At 35.8% G+C, this 17700-nt stretch overlaps 1 protein-coding gene across 2 annotated transcripts in view; it reads right to left on the bottom strand.

Annotated features, from left to right (window-relative positions):
* Positions 1–1219: 1219 nt before the first annotated feature.
* The window catches only part of LOC129894076 (ABC transporter B family member 26, chloroplastic), a 37160-nt gene continuing 20679 nt past the window's right edge, over positions 1220–17700 (bottom strand). Inside the window, exons 10-19 of one of the 2 annotated variants that reach the window (XR_008767613.1) lie at positions 13630–13840; positions 12318–12391; positions 9143–9199; positions 3400–3474; positions 2946–3020; positions 2586–2867; positions 2445–2509; positions 2314–2374; positions 1696–1852; positions 1220–1596 (exon numbers count right to left, since the gene is read on the bottom strand). Coding sequence is in view for 1 of the 2 variants with exons in the window: in XM_055969585.1 (XP_055825560.1) it covers positions 1772–1852; positions 2314–2374; positions 2445–2509; positions 2586–2867; positions 2946–3020; positions 3400–3474; positions 9143–9199; positions 12318–12391; positions 13630–13840 (981 nt within the window). In the remaining variant the exon portion in view is untranslated. Of the gene's footprint in view, positions 1853–2313; positions 2375–2444; positions 2510–2585; positions 2868–2945; positions 3021–3399; positions 3475–9142; positions 9200–12317; positions 12392–13629; positions 13841–17700 lie in introns of both variants that reach the window. The other variant, XM_055969585.1, reaches the window with a different exon arrangement.

Here is a 17700-nt window from a genome sequence, read left to right as displayed (position 1 = left end):
AGATTTAGGGCGTGAGGACGAACTTAGTCCAACACTACGAGAAGCCTTACATTCCTGGAAGAACAATGTTCTTGACAAAACTTGAAGAACTTGATGAATGCTCTTGAAACCCTAGCTTTTCTCATCTTGAAACCTCGCTCTAAGTCTTAAGATTGATTATGAGAAGGGTCGAATGATACCGATATGGGACTTAATTTGGTCCCAAAATGTCCAGGATTTTAGTTGGGGAGGGGGGGTAAGGACGGAAATATCCTTCATTAAAAGTTGACAGGGTCGTCTACGGGTACCTCCTACGGCCCGTAGAAGCTTCTACAGGCCATAGGAGCCCTCTCGTAGAAGTTCACTTGAAGTATTGGAGCTCACTGGAATTTCAGAAGTTGGGTCTACGGGACCTTCTACGGTCTGTAGACCCTTCTATGGGTCATGCAAGGGAGTCGTAGAAAGCATACAGAGAGTCTCCTGAGGTTTGGGTCTACGAACCCTTGTACGAGTCGTAGATCCTTATACAAGTCATAGACCTTGATTGTGGAAAGGCACTGAGGTGAGTCTTCAGGACTTTGGTCTACAGAACCTTATACGGCCAGTAGACCACTTCTACGGGTTGTAGAAGCCCTTTGTCCTACACACTGAGTTCTAAGTCTCTAATCTTTTCATACGGGCACTATCTAAGGTCCGTAGGAACCCCTACGGGCCGTAGAAGCCATCCGTAGAAAACATGGAAGAAAACTTAAATGTTTTCTTAGTTTGGGAGTGCTCTACGAGCCCCACCTACGACACGTAGTTCCTTCTATGATCCATAGATGTTGGTCGTAGTTCACAGACTTCAAAGAATTTCTAACGTTTTCCTGGGCTTTTTCGGACTGATCTAAGTTAGGATTTTTGGAGTTTTACAGATAGTGTCACATGTACACAAATGTTACGTCAGCGTCAATTTTATCCTTGTCAGTCAGGTGTCTTGTGCCAACAACTCTTTCATGCATATACCGTTGTTTCAGTTAAACGCATGATTGTAAGACACGTTTTCCTTCTTTTATGGCATGTCAGTTGTTAATCAATATATGATACAATATATGTAAGGTTTGTGTGTTCATATAGGGTTGTCGTCCTCACCAAGGGTTGGAGCGTGACATTATTTCAAAAACGTTAAATTGGAATTTTGATTTGGAAAAGGTAGAATTTGCCTTCCATGGTTAGTTCTTATTCTGAAATGTGCAACATATATTAAATTGTTTCTTTTAATTTCACCAATAAACCATGTTCAAGTTTAATTAAAAATATCTAAGACAATCATACAATAAACAAATATGCTTCTCTATCATGAGAAGAGCTTGTGTTTCCTTTCAATTTCAGCTCTAGTAGATAGAACCAGAATGACATGCTTTTGAGTCATTTACATGGATCAACAGTATCTGCTCTTTGTCGTAAAATTCTCTGCTACCCTTTGTACAAGTTATACATCACTCACACCCCTTGAGTCAGTTATACATTAAGCAACATCAAAACTCAAATTGATTATAGCGTTGGCCGGTGATGCAGCAAAAGCTTTGAAGCTAACCTGCTCCCTTGAGAAAATTTGAGATGGTTGAACTGCAAGATCTGCAACTAATCTCATATTACCCTCTTCATTGAGAAGGTTATATCAAATCCAGTGTATAGACACTGCTAAATTTCCTGTGAAATTAAAGAGATACCAACCCATCTGTGGTGTCCATCAGGAAATTAGTAGGCCAAAGAATCAACCAGAACCTTTATGTCAGTCAACTGCATGAGTTCATGCCACAGTATCAGCCTGTCTTCTGCTTAATCGAGCATACAAGCCATCCTTGAGGAGAAGCTCTTTGTGGCTACCCATCTGAATGTAGCAAAAGTAACATCAGAGGTTGATCATCCAAGTCAGAGATTACTAGAGTGATCAAAGCAAGAACACATACTATATGACCGAAACTTAAATTGAGCAGTAGACAACTATATTTTTTATAAGATTAAGGTAGATATGAATAAGAATGTGAACCTCCAGGTTGCAAGATTCCACACTTCAGTTTCTACTTGTTAGATCCTAAATGGACAACTATAGACTAATAGACCTTTGTTTACAAGTACACAAACTTTGGTGTCATAACAAAATCCCAGAGTAGACCACTCCCATGATGGTAAATGCAGTAGTCTTATTTGAGGCTTAATGTGATGCTGCTATGTTAGAATGCCACAGGTTGAATCAGAGAGCATAGAACGATCATAACAAGAAAGGAGACTAAATGACGCTGTTATTATTAGCTGCTGTCCTTATATAAGTTTAAAAGCCATAATATCTACCTCAACAACTTTTCCGCTTTCCATCACAACTATTCTGTCAGCAGCTTGTATTGTCGAAAGCCTGTAGATAGAAATTTATCAATATTACAAGCTAGTACTTGGTTCTGTTGAAAAGAACAAAGGCAACTCACCGGTGTGCAATTACTATGACAGTTCTCTTTGAGTTCAGTTCTTTTCTGACAGCACGAAGCACACCCTATGGAGATTGAAAATGCATATTTAGTGGGCAATTCAACAGTCTCTATCAGTTAAATGACTTTTAGAAGATCTACCTTAATGTTGTGTTCACTCTCTGCATCTAGAGCACTAGTGGCTTCATCAAGTACTAAAATATCTGGATTCCTAAGAATGGCCCTAGCAATAGCGATTCGCTGTTTCTGGCCTCCACTGAGCAAATCATTATCAACAATTGTGTGGTAGCCATTGGGTAGAGATGAAATGAAGTCATGGGCAGCAGCCTCCTTGGCAGCCCATTCCACATCTTGTTGATTGACATCTCTACTACAGCCATATCTTATGTTTGAGCTAATATCCATGCGGAAAAGTCTAGGTTCCTGTACAAAATATCTTAGTAACATGATATTATGAAGACATACAAAACTCAAATTAGGATAATAATATATGAGGCTAACCTGTCCCACATATCCAATTCTTTCCCTCAACCACTTGATGTTCAAATCTCTAATCGGGTAGCCATCAATACATATCTTCAAATCCAAGACAAGTTGTTAGGAAAAGAAGTTCATTTTATTTGAGAAAGTAAGGTGGAACAAAAGGTCACTGCTTTTCTCAAAGGCTTCTTAATAGTATGATTTAAGCTTCTGCAAATTCCTCAAGAAGGGTCTATTTTGTATTGTTGTAAGAAGGGAAGCTCAATGCAAGAAGCATCCCGAGTTCACAAAGGGTAAGGGTAAGGATGTAATATAGGCTGCCTACCCTGACACAAGCATCAATGGCATTCCACTACTCGAATCCGTGACCTATAGGCCACACAGAGAGAACTTTACCATTAGGCCAAAGCTCCCTTCTGCTTTATATTGTCATAATTCAACAATATATTATTATATCAAACATGACAAGAATTACCTGCCCACTTATTGGCTCATACAGCCGGAGGAGAAGGTTCACCAGAGTGCTTTTTCCACTACCACTTAGGCCAACCTAAACAACAGATGACATTCACTTCTCAGTCATTGTTTCAAATTAATGAGTAGAGAAATAAATATACACAAATCTATACCCATAAAAAATAGTTGGAGAATATCCACAAATCTATTTTATTTCTAACTGCGCACATATATTTGGGTATATTCTAATCCTATCCTTTACTTGTTTATATTTGCTTCCGCGTATTCGATTGTGATCATATGGAGAAACACACTTTAGAGAGTAAGGGGTTTTAGGATAAGTAAAGTAGTACCAAGTACATGCAGTGCAAGTTTAGACATCACGGGAAGAGCGAAATTGAGGTGAGACAAGACGAGATTGCGGTGCCAAAATGGAATGAATTTAGATATCTAGACTTGTTTTAGAAGAATGGAATGATAGATGAAGATGTTACCGTAGAATAAAAACAAGATGTTTCAAATGGAGAAGTGCTCCTATAGTTTCATGTATTAGAATGATGTCAACCAAGGTGAAAGGCAAGTTTAACAAAACAATTATAAGACCGAAAATGTATCCTAAATTACCACTTTCAATAAATCCATGAGATGAGTGTTGTAGAGATGTGAATGCTAAGATCGATGTGCAGTCATATAGGATTAGATAAAATTAAAATGATCACATTCGTCGGAATGTGCAAGTAGCAAGGATTGACGATAAAACGAGAGAAGGTCGCTTAAGATTGTTTGGTTATATCTTGTGTTGGCCTATAGATGCACTGGTCTATAAGTGTGAAACTATGGTAAGTTAAGGTGTTAAAAAGAGATGAAGTAGACCTAAAATTACATGGAAGCAAGTAGACTTACAAGGCCTACAATTTCTTGGAATCAATGGAGACTTAGTTAAAGATAAGGCACAATGGAAGAAAAAATTTGTAGGAGTGATATCTACTAGTTGGAAAATAGGTTTTAAAGCATGTTTGACGAAGCTTTCGAAATTTGTTTATTTTGAAAAGTGTTTTGTTAAAAGTGTTTTTCAAAAAAAGTAGTTTGGAGAGTAGCAGTTTATGTTTGTGTAACACCCCGGAAATGTTTTTGCAAAGACTCGAACATTTCTTCACGTGTGTGTAGACTCGAACCGAAGGCCTTGTAATTTTATATATGAGTTAGGATCAATTTCTAAGTATTTGAAGTGTGTTAGATGTGTTTAGGGGTCATAAGGGATCTCTAACACCAAACCGAGTCCAAAGAATTCCAATCGATTAAGTTTTCAGATGAGTTAGTATAAGGGTCAACTTCAAACGAGCATATCTCCTAGATTATAATGAACTGGGTGGCCCATCACCTATCAAATTAAAGGTCTTTGAGTCTTCTTTCCAACGCCACCAAGATTGCATTTTTTGGAGTTTGGAGTCAAAAGTTATGACCATTTTACCGCAGACTATCACTGCAGAAATTTCAGGCAACTAGCCTCAGTAGTTTGGGTGCTGGCGCGACGTGCCAGCTATCGCGCCAGCAGGGTTTTTAACCTGTTTTCCAGATTTTCTTTGATGAAGATCATTCCGGACTTTTCCCCACCCATCCCAAATATAACCCTAGCCATTTTGGGACAAAAAAATCAGTTCTTCATCACACCAAGGAGGGTTTTCTCCTCATTTTAGGCATGGAAGACTTGGAGAGAAGAAATTAGAGAAGAAGAAGAGGAGTTAGATTTCAAGTCATTCCTTCAAGTCTTGATTTCCTTCAATTTTCAGGTATGTAAGGCTAACCTAAAATATGGATTGAGTTCTTCCATATGCCCCATAGATGTGTCGGATGAAGAGTGTGGAAGGCTTGAACCTTCTATGAAGATTTTCTTGAATTTTTCCTAAACTATAAAATATTTTTATATACTATTAATTGATTGATGATTTTCATGACTTGAGTTATTAAATAGTTATCTTTCATATTATTGACTACAAATGGATCTTTGTATATAAATTAATATGTATTGATGGTGTTCTTGAGTTGAGTTTTGTTGAGAGTATGGATTCATGTATTCATTCACATGAACCTAAGATGAGATTTCTTTTGTCATAATTGTCATGAGGTTGAGATTGATGGTTTTGTGTGTATGTATTGGTTGGAATGAAAAGAATGAATTGGGGTAGTTATAAATGTGAAAGGCATAAAAAGGAACGAAACCTTGGTAGAGCTAGAATGTCCATTTGTCTCTATAAATTGAACATAGAACTAAATAAGAATTTTGGAGTAGATGTTTGACAATGATGTGATGATGATATTTGATGATGATGTGAATGATGATGTTTGATGAATGAGGTGAATGTTGTTTATTTAACTAAGGAAAAATGATTGATGAAGAGGTTATGTTGATGATGATGTTCTGAGATGAAATGGATTGGAGTCTAATGTGACTACATGATGTGTGATTTGCATAATTTGATTTGATTGGAGTCATATGAGTATAAATGATTGTTTGAGAAGGAGTTTTAAATAAATGATTTGTGAACATTTTGCATTAACTATTTAATTGAGTACTTTGAGTTTAAAAAATGATTATTTTCATCTTTGATTTAAAAGAGTCTAAGCATGAGTTGAGTTTGAGAAGTCTTTTAATTATTCTTGAACATTAGTATTTTGAGTATAAACGAGTTGAGCATTTTTACATAAAAATGTCTATTTTGAGTTTGAGTTGAGGAGTTGAAATTTTGTTTTAAAGACATCTAATATTTTCAGCATTCATTGAGTTGAGATGGTATCAAACATTCAAAGAGAAGACTTTGATGATTGAGATGAGTTGATTTGAAAGAAGGTCCAATGAGGCCAGATTTGATTGAGTTTTGAAAAAGTCCAATGAGACTAAATGAGTATTTTGAGTATTTCACTCACTTGATAGATATGAGCATATTGAGTCTTGGAAGGAGTATCGAGCACCAAATTGGATAAGAGTATAGTCCATACTCGAACCAATAAACTACGTCGCCAAACGTAGGAGAGGATTGGAACGTTAAAGTTGGATGTTTCCTAAATTACTATCCTGAAATGATAGGACTTGATTGATTGATGGATCCATGATTGGATGATTCGTTCATACCCTGGCAAGGAATGAACGGACGTGGCAACAACGTCGGCTTGTTGTACTATCACTCGCTCATATGGTGATAGTTGTCGGTTAGAGAAACTCCCAATTAAATGGATTGTGCTTGATATGATTGGTTTGATTGTGATTGTAGATGATTGGGTTGAATTGTAAAAACATTGCATAATTTAATTTGCATATCTATTGAATTGAGTCCTTTGACTTTATGATGGAGTTGATTGCATATGATTGGATTGGATTGAATCGAAATATACATGATTGGATTGGATTGGATGATATGTGATTGGATTGTGTATGATTGGATCGGATTAGGTGATATGTGATTGGATTGAATAGAATGGTATGGGATTGGATTGTGTATGATTGGATTAGATCGGATTGTATATGATTGGATTGAGCCGATTGTATATGATCGGATTGGATCGGATGATACATGATTGGAAAGGATCGAATTGTAAATGATTTGATTGAACTGTATTGTACATGATTGGATTGGATTGTATGGTATATGATTGGTCTTTGTCTAAAAATGTATTCTTACTTTAGACTTATGACACTTTGATTGAGTCTCTCTTATCTTTCTGATTAGAGATATTTGAACCAACGTTATTCTTCCTTGAGGTATGTTTCATTCTGCCATATTACATACTCGTACATTTCATGTACTGACGTCCATTCGAACCTGCATCGTTTCATGATGCAGAGACAGGTTTAAGAGATCGTCAATAGGAGCCCCATTGAGGATCTATACACACTCAGCGTATTGGTGATTCCTTTCCTACATTCGGAGGACACCGCTTATGTTATTTTTGTGCCGAGTTAGCCCTTTTCATTTTGATTTGAGGTAGCCATGAACATGTCATTGGCACCAATTGGATAGTAGTGATAGAGGCTTCATAGACTAGATAGTGATGGGTCGATTGAGTATTTTCTTTCCTTGAATTATTCTTGTCAAACTATTTCTAATGACAAAGATTGGAGTTTGATTTGTTGGTCCATGGCCTTTCTTTCTTGAGTTAGATCGTTGATTTGGATTGCCCACTAAATTATTTCTTTATTTTAAACTTTCCACTGATTGATTGATATGAACGGATGTGTGATTGGACCAAGTGGTTCACTTGGGGACCAGCAATGGTCTTCGAGTGACGGCCACGCCTAGGGTACCCTCCCGGGGCGTGACAGTTTGGCTACTCAATTGGAAAAGTACTTTTGCCAATAATAGAGCAGTAATTTGTGCTTAGCCCATGTTCCAAAGGTGCTTATGGGAAACTACTTTCTATAGTTTCTGCGACTACTCAAAAGCACTTATTCTTTTCTTAAGAACTTAGCCAAACACCTCAACTTTTTGAAATAAGTTGTTTTTGAAAACAAAATACTTTTGACTTCCCAGAAACTTGGCTATTTGTTTTGTTAGTTCGTTGAATTTGAACCTATTTTTTTCTGAGTATTTTGACCATATCATAGATTTATATGTCAGTAAAAATATGGAGATGATTATGATTATGATTTGGAGAGTAGCAGTTTATGTTTGGCTACTCAATTGGAAAAGTACTTTTGCCAATATTAGAGCAGTAATTTGTGCTTAGCCCATGTTCTAAAAGTGCTTATGGGAAACTACTTTCTATAGCTTCTATGACAACTCAAAAGCACTTATTCTTTTCTTAAGAACTTAGCCAAACGCCTCAACTTTTTGAAATACGTTGTTTTTGAAAAAAAAACACTTTTGACTTCCCAGAAGCTTGGTCAAACAGGCTATTTGTTTTGTTAGTACTTTGATTTTGAACTTGTTTCTTTTCTGAGTATTTTGACTTTATCATAGATTTATATTTCAGTAAAAATATGGAGATGATGATAATTATGATGATGATAATTATGATGATGATTATGATGATGATGATTATTATTTTGACTTCCCAGAAGCTTGGTCAAACAGGCTATTTGTTTTGTTAGTACGTTGATTTTGAACCTATTTCTTTTCTGAGTATTTTGACTTTATCATAGATTTATATGTTGGTAAAAATATGAAGACATCATCATCATCATCATCATTATTGTTATTATATTCAATTTAGTTTTACTTTTTACTTTTATTTGGTATGATGATGACATGAGTCGAATTTAAATGGAAAAAAAAAACATGATCAGTGAGGATTTATATAACCGACCCCAACTTGTTTGAGATTAAGGCATAATTGTTCATGTTATTGTTGTTGTTGATGTAGGATAAGCAAATTCTTAGGATGCATGCTTGGACTCGTCCCATATAAGTGATTTGAACTAGTAACCTCAAAGTCACTCTACACCCGCAACCATTTTGTGTCACACCCTTATGGCCATAATAGAGAAAATACATGCTTCTTGAGAAATTGTAAAGGAGCAATTTAATCATGAGGATCACATAAGGAAGCAATTCCATAAGTTCAAAGGAAAGGGGAAAGTGATAATACCTCCGTCCCATTTTAAGCGAATGTGTTAAGAGGGGACACAAAGTTTAAGAAAGAAAGACTTTTGAAACTTGTAGCCTTAAGCATATCATGTCATTTGATCTTAGAAGTTGCATGCATAAATATGGAATCTAGTAGCTAGAATAAATTTCAGATTGGCAGCCAAGAATTAAAGAACTCACAAGTGCTACTACTTCACCGGGATGGACCATGAAGTTAATATGTTGAAGTACTGGCACCTGTTCAGTAGGCAAAGTGTAAGCTTTTCTAATTGTAGCCTCGAAATTCTGTTTTCTGGAATAACTAAGAAGTATATACATGAATTCAACGAGAAAATGAAACGATAAAGAAGTTGTTCACAATCAAAAAATCAACAGTTTCATACCCCAAATCTTCAAATGATCACAGTATAGTCTGAGACAAGGAAATTGCGCATACAATCATTCTTAGACAGGGGGAAGTGGCAACATAACTCTCATATTTATGTGCTGAAATTATATAAGTTTATGTGTGCATGCATGATGACAACCTATATAAGAACTGCTGGATGCAAAATCAACTTCAATAGGCTACAAAAGACTCTTTACAAGAAAGAAATGAATAAAGGAATGGGAAGTCTAATTTTTTTCAGAAAAAAAACTTGCAATTTATGTGTAGACATACATTTCCAATACCAGTAAGCATGAAGTGACCAACAGTGTAAACTTTACATAGCATCACTAATCTCTGAGAAAAGATGATGATGCCACTTCCTTTGGGGTAAATTGGTTTTGTGGTCCTTAACATATTTGTTTTTAGTTTTATGTCTTTTTTACAAGAGATCTTTAGTTTTACACATAAAAGATCTGAGAAAGGTCATTTTCTCCCATTCAAATTTGTAAATGGCCATAGGAGACCTGTTGGTTTTTTAAAAAAGTAATTAAGGAAATAACAGAGAAAAATATTGCAATGTTTTCAAAGGGAATCATTGTATTAATGATTCAGACACATACATTTAAAGCTTTAATTTCCAACTAAAACACAGAAAAATATGCTACTAACTTATCTGCAAATTTCAAATAACAAAGAAAGAGGAAACTAACTCCTAACTTCAAGCAACATAGCACACTAATAAAAGTAACTTAAAATCCTAAATGCTAGCTGCTGATAAACTGAATATCTGCAAAAGAACTCTTTTAGAGATAATGCAGCTAGTTGTTTTATTTCTGCAATTATCTTGAGGCATATTTTCAATACTCCTCCTTGGATCCTGAATTATAGATTGTAGTCTTCATTGGAATTGACCTTGTTAATAAATTTGTCAATTTATCTTCGTCTAATAGCTAGCCTGATCCAAGTCTCCAAGTTGCAGCTCTTGATTGTCAAAAAATTCTGGCGTGTGTTCATCTTCTTTATGATAAGGCAGAACCCATCGGTGGCTCCTAAAGTTGGCGTCAACTTTCACTTAGATACCTCAACTAGGCTTTGTTCATTTTATACACCCCATGTCATTCCCTGCTGTGTCATTTTGACACTTTTTTCACAATCTTCTGTTGACCCTACGCGCTTGTTGACCAAACGTGTCCTCGTGGATTAAAGGTCCAATTAGGTCATGCCATTTTATTTTAAAGAGAAAAAATTAAGGGTCAAATAAATTAAATGGTTTTGACCAATTAAAATAAGATTTCCCCTCCAACCCCTCATCCCCCTCCCCCGTCATCTTCTCCATCAAATTAAACTTCTCACTACAACATAGTCATCTTCTTTCTCAAATTTCTCCTTTTTCATTCACATAGTTATCTTCTCCGGCATATTCCTCCATTTTCATGGTCTTTTTCGCAAAACCCACTCGATTTCATCGTCTTCTTCACTGCACATTTCTCCCATTTCTTCATTTCGTTTGGTGTTTAGATATGTAAATATGAAATTTGAGAAGTAATAATGCAGATTCTTTTTTTTCTTTTTTTTATACTTAATTTTATTCTCCATTTCTTTAAAAAAAATTAAAAAAAGAGGAGTTAAGATTGTTGTTCCTACCTTTCTTCTTACAATTTCTCTCTAAACTAGTGAGGTCAAATATGTATAACGTATTGTGCTCAACAATTTTAACATTATGTTTTCCCACGCAAATAATAGAAAAAGTCTGAAAATTGGAATGAAGCCCAGAAATTCTTGAGAGAGAAAATGTAAGAAGAGTACTGGCTGAAAATGAGGAAGAAGAAGAGAAAAAATAAAATAAAATAGGCTAAATAAGCCTCCCATGCACCATTAATGAGTGCATCACACTCACTTTGCCACATCAGCAAAAAGTGTCAAAATGAAACAGCGGGGAGTGGCATGAGGTATCTAAAGTGAACAAAGTCTAGTTAAGGTGTTTAAGTGAAAGTTGACGTCAACTTTAGGAGGCCACCGATGGGTTCAGCCTTCTGATAAAAGAGAAGTTATTACCTCTCATTTCAACTCGTAAAATCTCATGCTTAGTGGAATCAAAGATACTGTCTCCAAATAACAATTTAAATCCTTTTTCCATTAGCTGGCCAACACTCAACATATTTTTATCAATATCAGGCACGTAAAGGACATCTGAAATTATTTTTGTGGCTGAACTTAGTTGATTGCAACAGTCCCTTGTCCTTTTGAAGGAATATAGCCTCCATTCCGAATCCTAACTTTCTTGTTTTCATAGACATGAACTCTTTAAATGACTTATGTTATATGTCATGTGGTTTGTACAATCACTGTCAATCATTAAATAATTAGACTTCTTGGTTGAAAAACATGTTGCCACAAATAAGTGGTCATCTTTTTCTAGGTCTCAAAAAAATGACTCTAGGTACCAATTGTTGGTTTTAAAGGAATTAGGGAAAAAAAACAGAGAAAAATACTGATAGAAAAATATTGCAATGTTGCCAAAGGGAATTATTTCATTAATAACTCAAAGACATACATTTATAGCTTTAATTTCTAACTAAAACATAGAAACTATGCTACTAACTTATCTGCAAATTTCAAATACCAAAGATAGAGGAAACTAACTCCTAAATTCAAGCCACATATGACTTTAATAAAAAATATAATTTAAAATACTAAAAGTTAGTTATTGATAAATTGAATTTCTGCAAAGAAATCTTTTAGAGATAAATGATAATGCAGTTAGCTGTTTATTCTGCAATATCGTGAGACATATTTTCAACAAGACCATTTCTCTCTTACTAGAGGCAAAGACAGACCACATGAATATTTTAATCTTTTATCAGATAAAAAGCTCTACAAATAAACAGATGCAAATAAGAAGAGATTTCAAGTGTTGAGTGTATTTGAGTCTCATCAACAGGAATAGTTGTTATACATGCTGTGAGATCAAAAAGATAAGTATACCTTAACTCTTGAAGGATAGTAGAAACTAACATTCACAAATTCAATGCGTCCTGCTAATCCTTCCATCTTGGCTCCTACAACAATCCACAAAGCAGGATGAAAATATGCAGCATTTGGGAAACATTCGTTTCAGAGTATGTGTCGCACGAATGGAGCTATTTCAGTTGATATAAGTTTTCATGCTGCACTTGCAAGGAAATTTACACCTCCGATCAAAAGGTCTTTATTTTAGGTAGGTTAAACTGTCAGCAATAATGTTTGGATGAAACTTTGCATCAAAGAGAAACTAACGTCCTTTATGAGCAGAAGCAAAGTGATTGTACACTCTATCCATCTGTAGTTGAGATCACACATTTTTTATGAACTCCTAAACAATCTGTACCTCTATACACAAACCACTGCCTCCCCCTTCACCCCCATAATATACAAACCATCTTGTACCATTTAAATTTCAGATGAACACAGCAAATAATTGAGCCATCTTTGAAAAACATCTTCCATAAAAGTCATGTCTCAAAAAGCTGGACAATTTCATAAAGCTACTCAAAGAAACTTAAGCATACAGAGAGAATTTACGGTATTTGTTAGGATTTATTCCTCAAAAGTATTCCATTTGCAGCATTGGAGAACAATTTCCTAAAACTGAAATACTAATGCATAAAATCATTCTTTCAACATGAATGGACCCTTTGGAGAAAGCCAAAGGATGAACGCACTCCTACATTGGTGAGTCTATATTGTGCCTAGTTTCAGTTTGCATATACTTCGGGCATTAGAAGATTCAGGTTGCCTGAGGGATATGCAGTGTGTTAAAAGTACCGTTAAAACCAATTAATAGCTAAATTTTTTAACTGAGAAAATATAGCCAACAGATTATAAGCAACCAAAGGAGTAAAAGGGAAAGCTTAACAAATGAAGAACAAGCATTGAAAATTCCAATCCAAATGTGCAGAAGTGACTTGTTTTACAATAATCGTACTTAAAAAAATCAATTTCAAACTGCAGATCGTAGTTTGTCTATTGAACCATCTCAAGATAATGTCTCTTTCACAGAATGCAATCAGTTATTACTTTCTTTTTAATGCTATATCAACTGAATGTTCTATTCTCATCACACTTTATATGTTTAAACATACGGGATTCCAAACTCTAAACAACTAAATACAAAAAATTTATACATTTATTTCTTCCAGCCATTAAAGAATGAAGTTTTAAACTCTTATTGGGTGAATGTCCTGTCCCACCAAGATACTCAATATAAATACAGGAATAGGTAAGTGAAACAAGAAGCTAGTTTGCAAAATGATTTTACCTTTGTCAATGAATTTACCACTAGGACCGAGATCCATTAATTGAAAAACCTTCTCACTTGCCCCAATAGATTGCATCAATGACGAAAAATTGTCCCCTACCCACCATGTAGAATAAATCAACCATTCACTGTATAATACGAATTTTGTAAGTTGTTCTGCTGTAATATGACCAGCCAAGATAGATATTCCTCCAACCAGCACAGCAATAACCTAAAAATTTCAAAGCATGAAATTGGAGTTCACTTTAAACAATTAACTGGAAAACCTCCTTTCGTGTTTCAAACAAGTAGAATCTTCAGATGATGATAATGAGTAAGTCTCCAATTGAAAATTAGAAGCATCTATCATCTCTTTCTATCGTTTATCAAGAACCATTCAAATGAAATGGTTGTGTATGCTTTCATTAGATGACTCTGTAAATTCCAGAAGTTTCTCAACGGAAGATCTGCTAGTCTGGAAGTGCTAAAGGATTTATGGATGTATTTTCATGGATTACTTAAGATGCTGTTAGCAGTAACAAAATATGTCATTTTCGAGGTTGCACAGACAAGAATATGAGTGTCATACACAGGGTTGCATTTGGCAATTGACAATATGTGACAACCCAACTCCTCATTTTTGGTGAAAACACTCAATTATGTGATTTGAGACGTTGTTGAAGGCATATTGACCATTAAGGACATGTTTGGGTGGTTTTTGTTGGGTCGCGAGGGACTTGGATGGGGTTTGGTAGCAAAAACCAGATCTGGACTGTGTAGGATTTTATTTTTCCTTAGCATAGAAGGAATTTCGCATCACGGGAGCACCATCGCGCTGAATGGAGGTCCAGGTAGGCCAGTGCTATCGCACGCAGGCTGCGCATTCCGCACAAGGCATGCAAGGCGCAATCGCACAGAGTAATTTGTCCCACGTCCAGTGCTATCACGCATATTGAGCCTGATCGTGCTAATACCTGTGTCGGGTATAAAAATGAGCAAAAATGAGATTTTAAGCTTACCTCATCATTGTTGGATTTTTCGGAGCTCGGGGTAGCTTGAAAGTTGAATCAAAGAAGGATTTCATCTACAAAAGCTTGGGTAAGTGATCTAAACTCCTCCTTTGTAAGATATTGATTACCCGCCTGATTTTATATTTAAATCGTGAGACTTTGAGGTAGAAATTGGGGATTTTTTTCCTTGGTTGAAGAGCATAAAAACTATACATTTGAGGGCCAATTGACATCAGAGATAAAAATTAATGGAAGATTTGGACTCATAGGGTTATGGGTAATCAGAAAATGTAATCAACATTGAATTTTGACCACGGAGCTCAGGTTTGACTTTTTACTTCACTTTGACTTCGACTTCATCCAAAATTGCAATATGGGTATCACCAGACTTGTTTAACCTGTAGAGTATTCTTTTGAACAGATCGACCTCGTGTGATCAATTTGGGGAGTGGAAAGACAGTTTGAAAGGGCTAGAGTTGCTTCAGACAGAGGTAAGTTAAGGCTTTGACCTTAATGAGAAATGTTTTCCCAAATTGACTTGTTTGCTATATGTTGTGTATATGGAGATAGCGTATATGCAAAGTGACGAGCACATATGTGGATAACGTGGTTGCATGTTGTGATGTTGGGGGTATTATGAAATACCTTGTCTTGTTTCTATGCTTTACTTGTTGTATGACTATTTGAGCATCTTTTCATGCTAGATATAATGTTATGAGGCATCATTTCCATGCTAGAGTAACATTATGAGCTATGCGCATACAAATTACATGTTTAGTTGTTGGCATACACTGTACAAATGGTTATAATTAGCATATTGGATTTAACATAGATCTGGTTGAGGAATGTGAGTTTTCTAAGCGACTTATGACACGTGAGTTGTTCGTGTAGAGTTTGATATGGATTCGTCCCTCTAGAGTGACTGTACTTTTCTGTGCAACCAGGCAGTGTGCGTGCAAATGTGGTGAGAGCACCAGCTATAGATAAAAGTGGACTCTTTATCATGTTCATTTGATTCTGACTCGTGTCTCGTGTTGCATGCGTATCATATTATATGTTAGACGTGCATACTGATCCATGCATCTTATTACATGCTGATTGGGTTGTTTATCTATCTAGATCTTATCTTATTTGAACCAGTTGAGTAAGTATTTCGAGCCAATCCTCATCACTACTTTGTTGGGGAGGGTCGATAAAACTTAGTGGGAACACGTTGCTTATTGTACTTGTAACATCCCTCAAAAATGCCCACAAAATACCTTAAGAATGCCTTGGAAATAGGCCGCTCATGTAACGCATTATCCTTAATCTTTTTGGAAAATCCGAGTTCGGAATATCAATCAGGGGGTCAAAACCTGCGGGAAAATGGTCTCGGTGGATTTTTAGGACCCGTAGATCGGAAGAAGGATTTTCGAAGAAACCACAAAACAGTGTGGTCCGCGACAGGACCGCGTCGCGGACCTGGGAAGCAGTTCCGGCCGATGTAGTTTCTTTTAAGGGCGTTTTAGACTTTTTCCAAATTATTAGTTAATGAACCTAGACGTTTTTAGGACCTAATTCAACTTTATAAATTAACCTTAACCTCTAATTCTATTCATTCTTCTACAATTCATCTATCAAATATTTCTCTCTCCACAAAAAGACTCTCAAGGGTTTCCATTGAAGACTTCAAGCAAATTTACTCAATTTCTCCATCAAAATTCTCAAGTTCTTCCAAATTAATTAGTGTTCTCACTCAAGTTATGTGGGTAATGATTCATGGATCCTTTCATCCATGAAGCCCAATCAATTTCTCAAGGTTTTCTATCAAATTAAAGTATTGTATTTTGTGGGTTTTGTGATTTCTATTCCAATTGCATGAATTTTGATTTAAGGTATGATCATGAGTCTATTTTGATATAAATTGATGGTTATTGAATTAAATTGAAGAGTTTTTCCATAAATTCTCCTATTTTGATTTCTAGGGCTCATGATGTAAATTATGAGTATTTTGATTTATACTTCTAAAGGATATTATCTATATGAATTATGTATGGGCTGATATAAAGTTTATGATCATGCATATCTTCAGGTTAATTTCATGATTTTCAAGTCAATTGATCATGCATTCATGTCATACCCTAATTTCAAGTTCAAGCTATGGTCATGAATTTTCAAAGTATGAATTATGACTATGTATTTCCATTATGATCATGAATTATAAGTATGTCTCAAATTATGGAATTTCATGCAAGTTATGAAGTAAGGTGACTTAGGACCCTATGTGATGACCTAAGGCCTAACAATATGAGTTATGCAAAAATAATTTTAATGATGAAAGGACAATTCTCACATTACAAGTATGTTATGAAAATGAGCTACTCTATGATTTCAAGCCTATGATCATGACTATGATATATGATATTATGATCTTATGTTATGTATGTATTCCGTGGGATCTAACTTAGCACCGAGTGGACTTGAGGTGGGGGCCCTACCAAAAGCCTTAGTAGCAGCCTCATGTCCCATAAACTGCGTGCCACCGTAGGTTGCCTTTATGGCCTAGCTAGTGGATCCACAAATAGCACATGTTCATGATTAGGAGTCTACCTTGGCAAAGTAGCCTCTCCCTTCTCGATGTGGGGATCATCAGATTCCATGTTATAGCTCGCATGGTCTTATTGCCGATTATGGTTCCTATCCCACATATGTATGATCTCTTAAGTATGTTATGACTTGAATTTATGTTTTTAAATGCTATGGTCAATATGATTTTCTCATGACTTTACGTATTCCAACTTATCATGTGTTTTACTTGACCTTTGCATTCCATGATTTACGTTGCATGTCACGCCCTCATACTTAGTACATTCCAACGTACTAATGCATACTTTTTGCCTACATTGTCTCATAATGTAGGGGTTGAGGTTGAAGATCCTTATCGTCCACGTAACTATTAGGCGTTCCTATTCGAAGGTGTTGTGGTAAGTCCTCATTGACCGGGGACTAGTTTCAAGTTGGTTACTGTTTGTTTTCCTTTCAAAAGATTTTTGTTTACGTTGTATATTGAGGGTGAGCTAGGGACATGTCTTAGCACCCGCCC

The sequence above is a fragment of the Solanum dulcamara genome, chromosome 7 (assembly GCF_947179165.1).
Source record: "Solanum dulcamara chromosome 7, daSolDulc1.2, whole genome shotgun sequence".
Classification (NCBI taxonomy): domain Eukaryota; kingdom Viridiplantae; phylum Streptophyta; class Magnoliopsida; order Solanales; family Solanaceae; genus Solanum; species Solanum dulcamara.
Note: the sequence above shows the minus strand (reverse complement) of the source record. Positions and strands in the feature narration are given on the sequence as shown.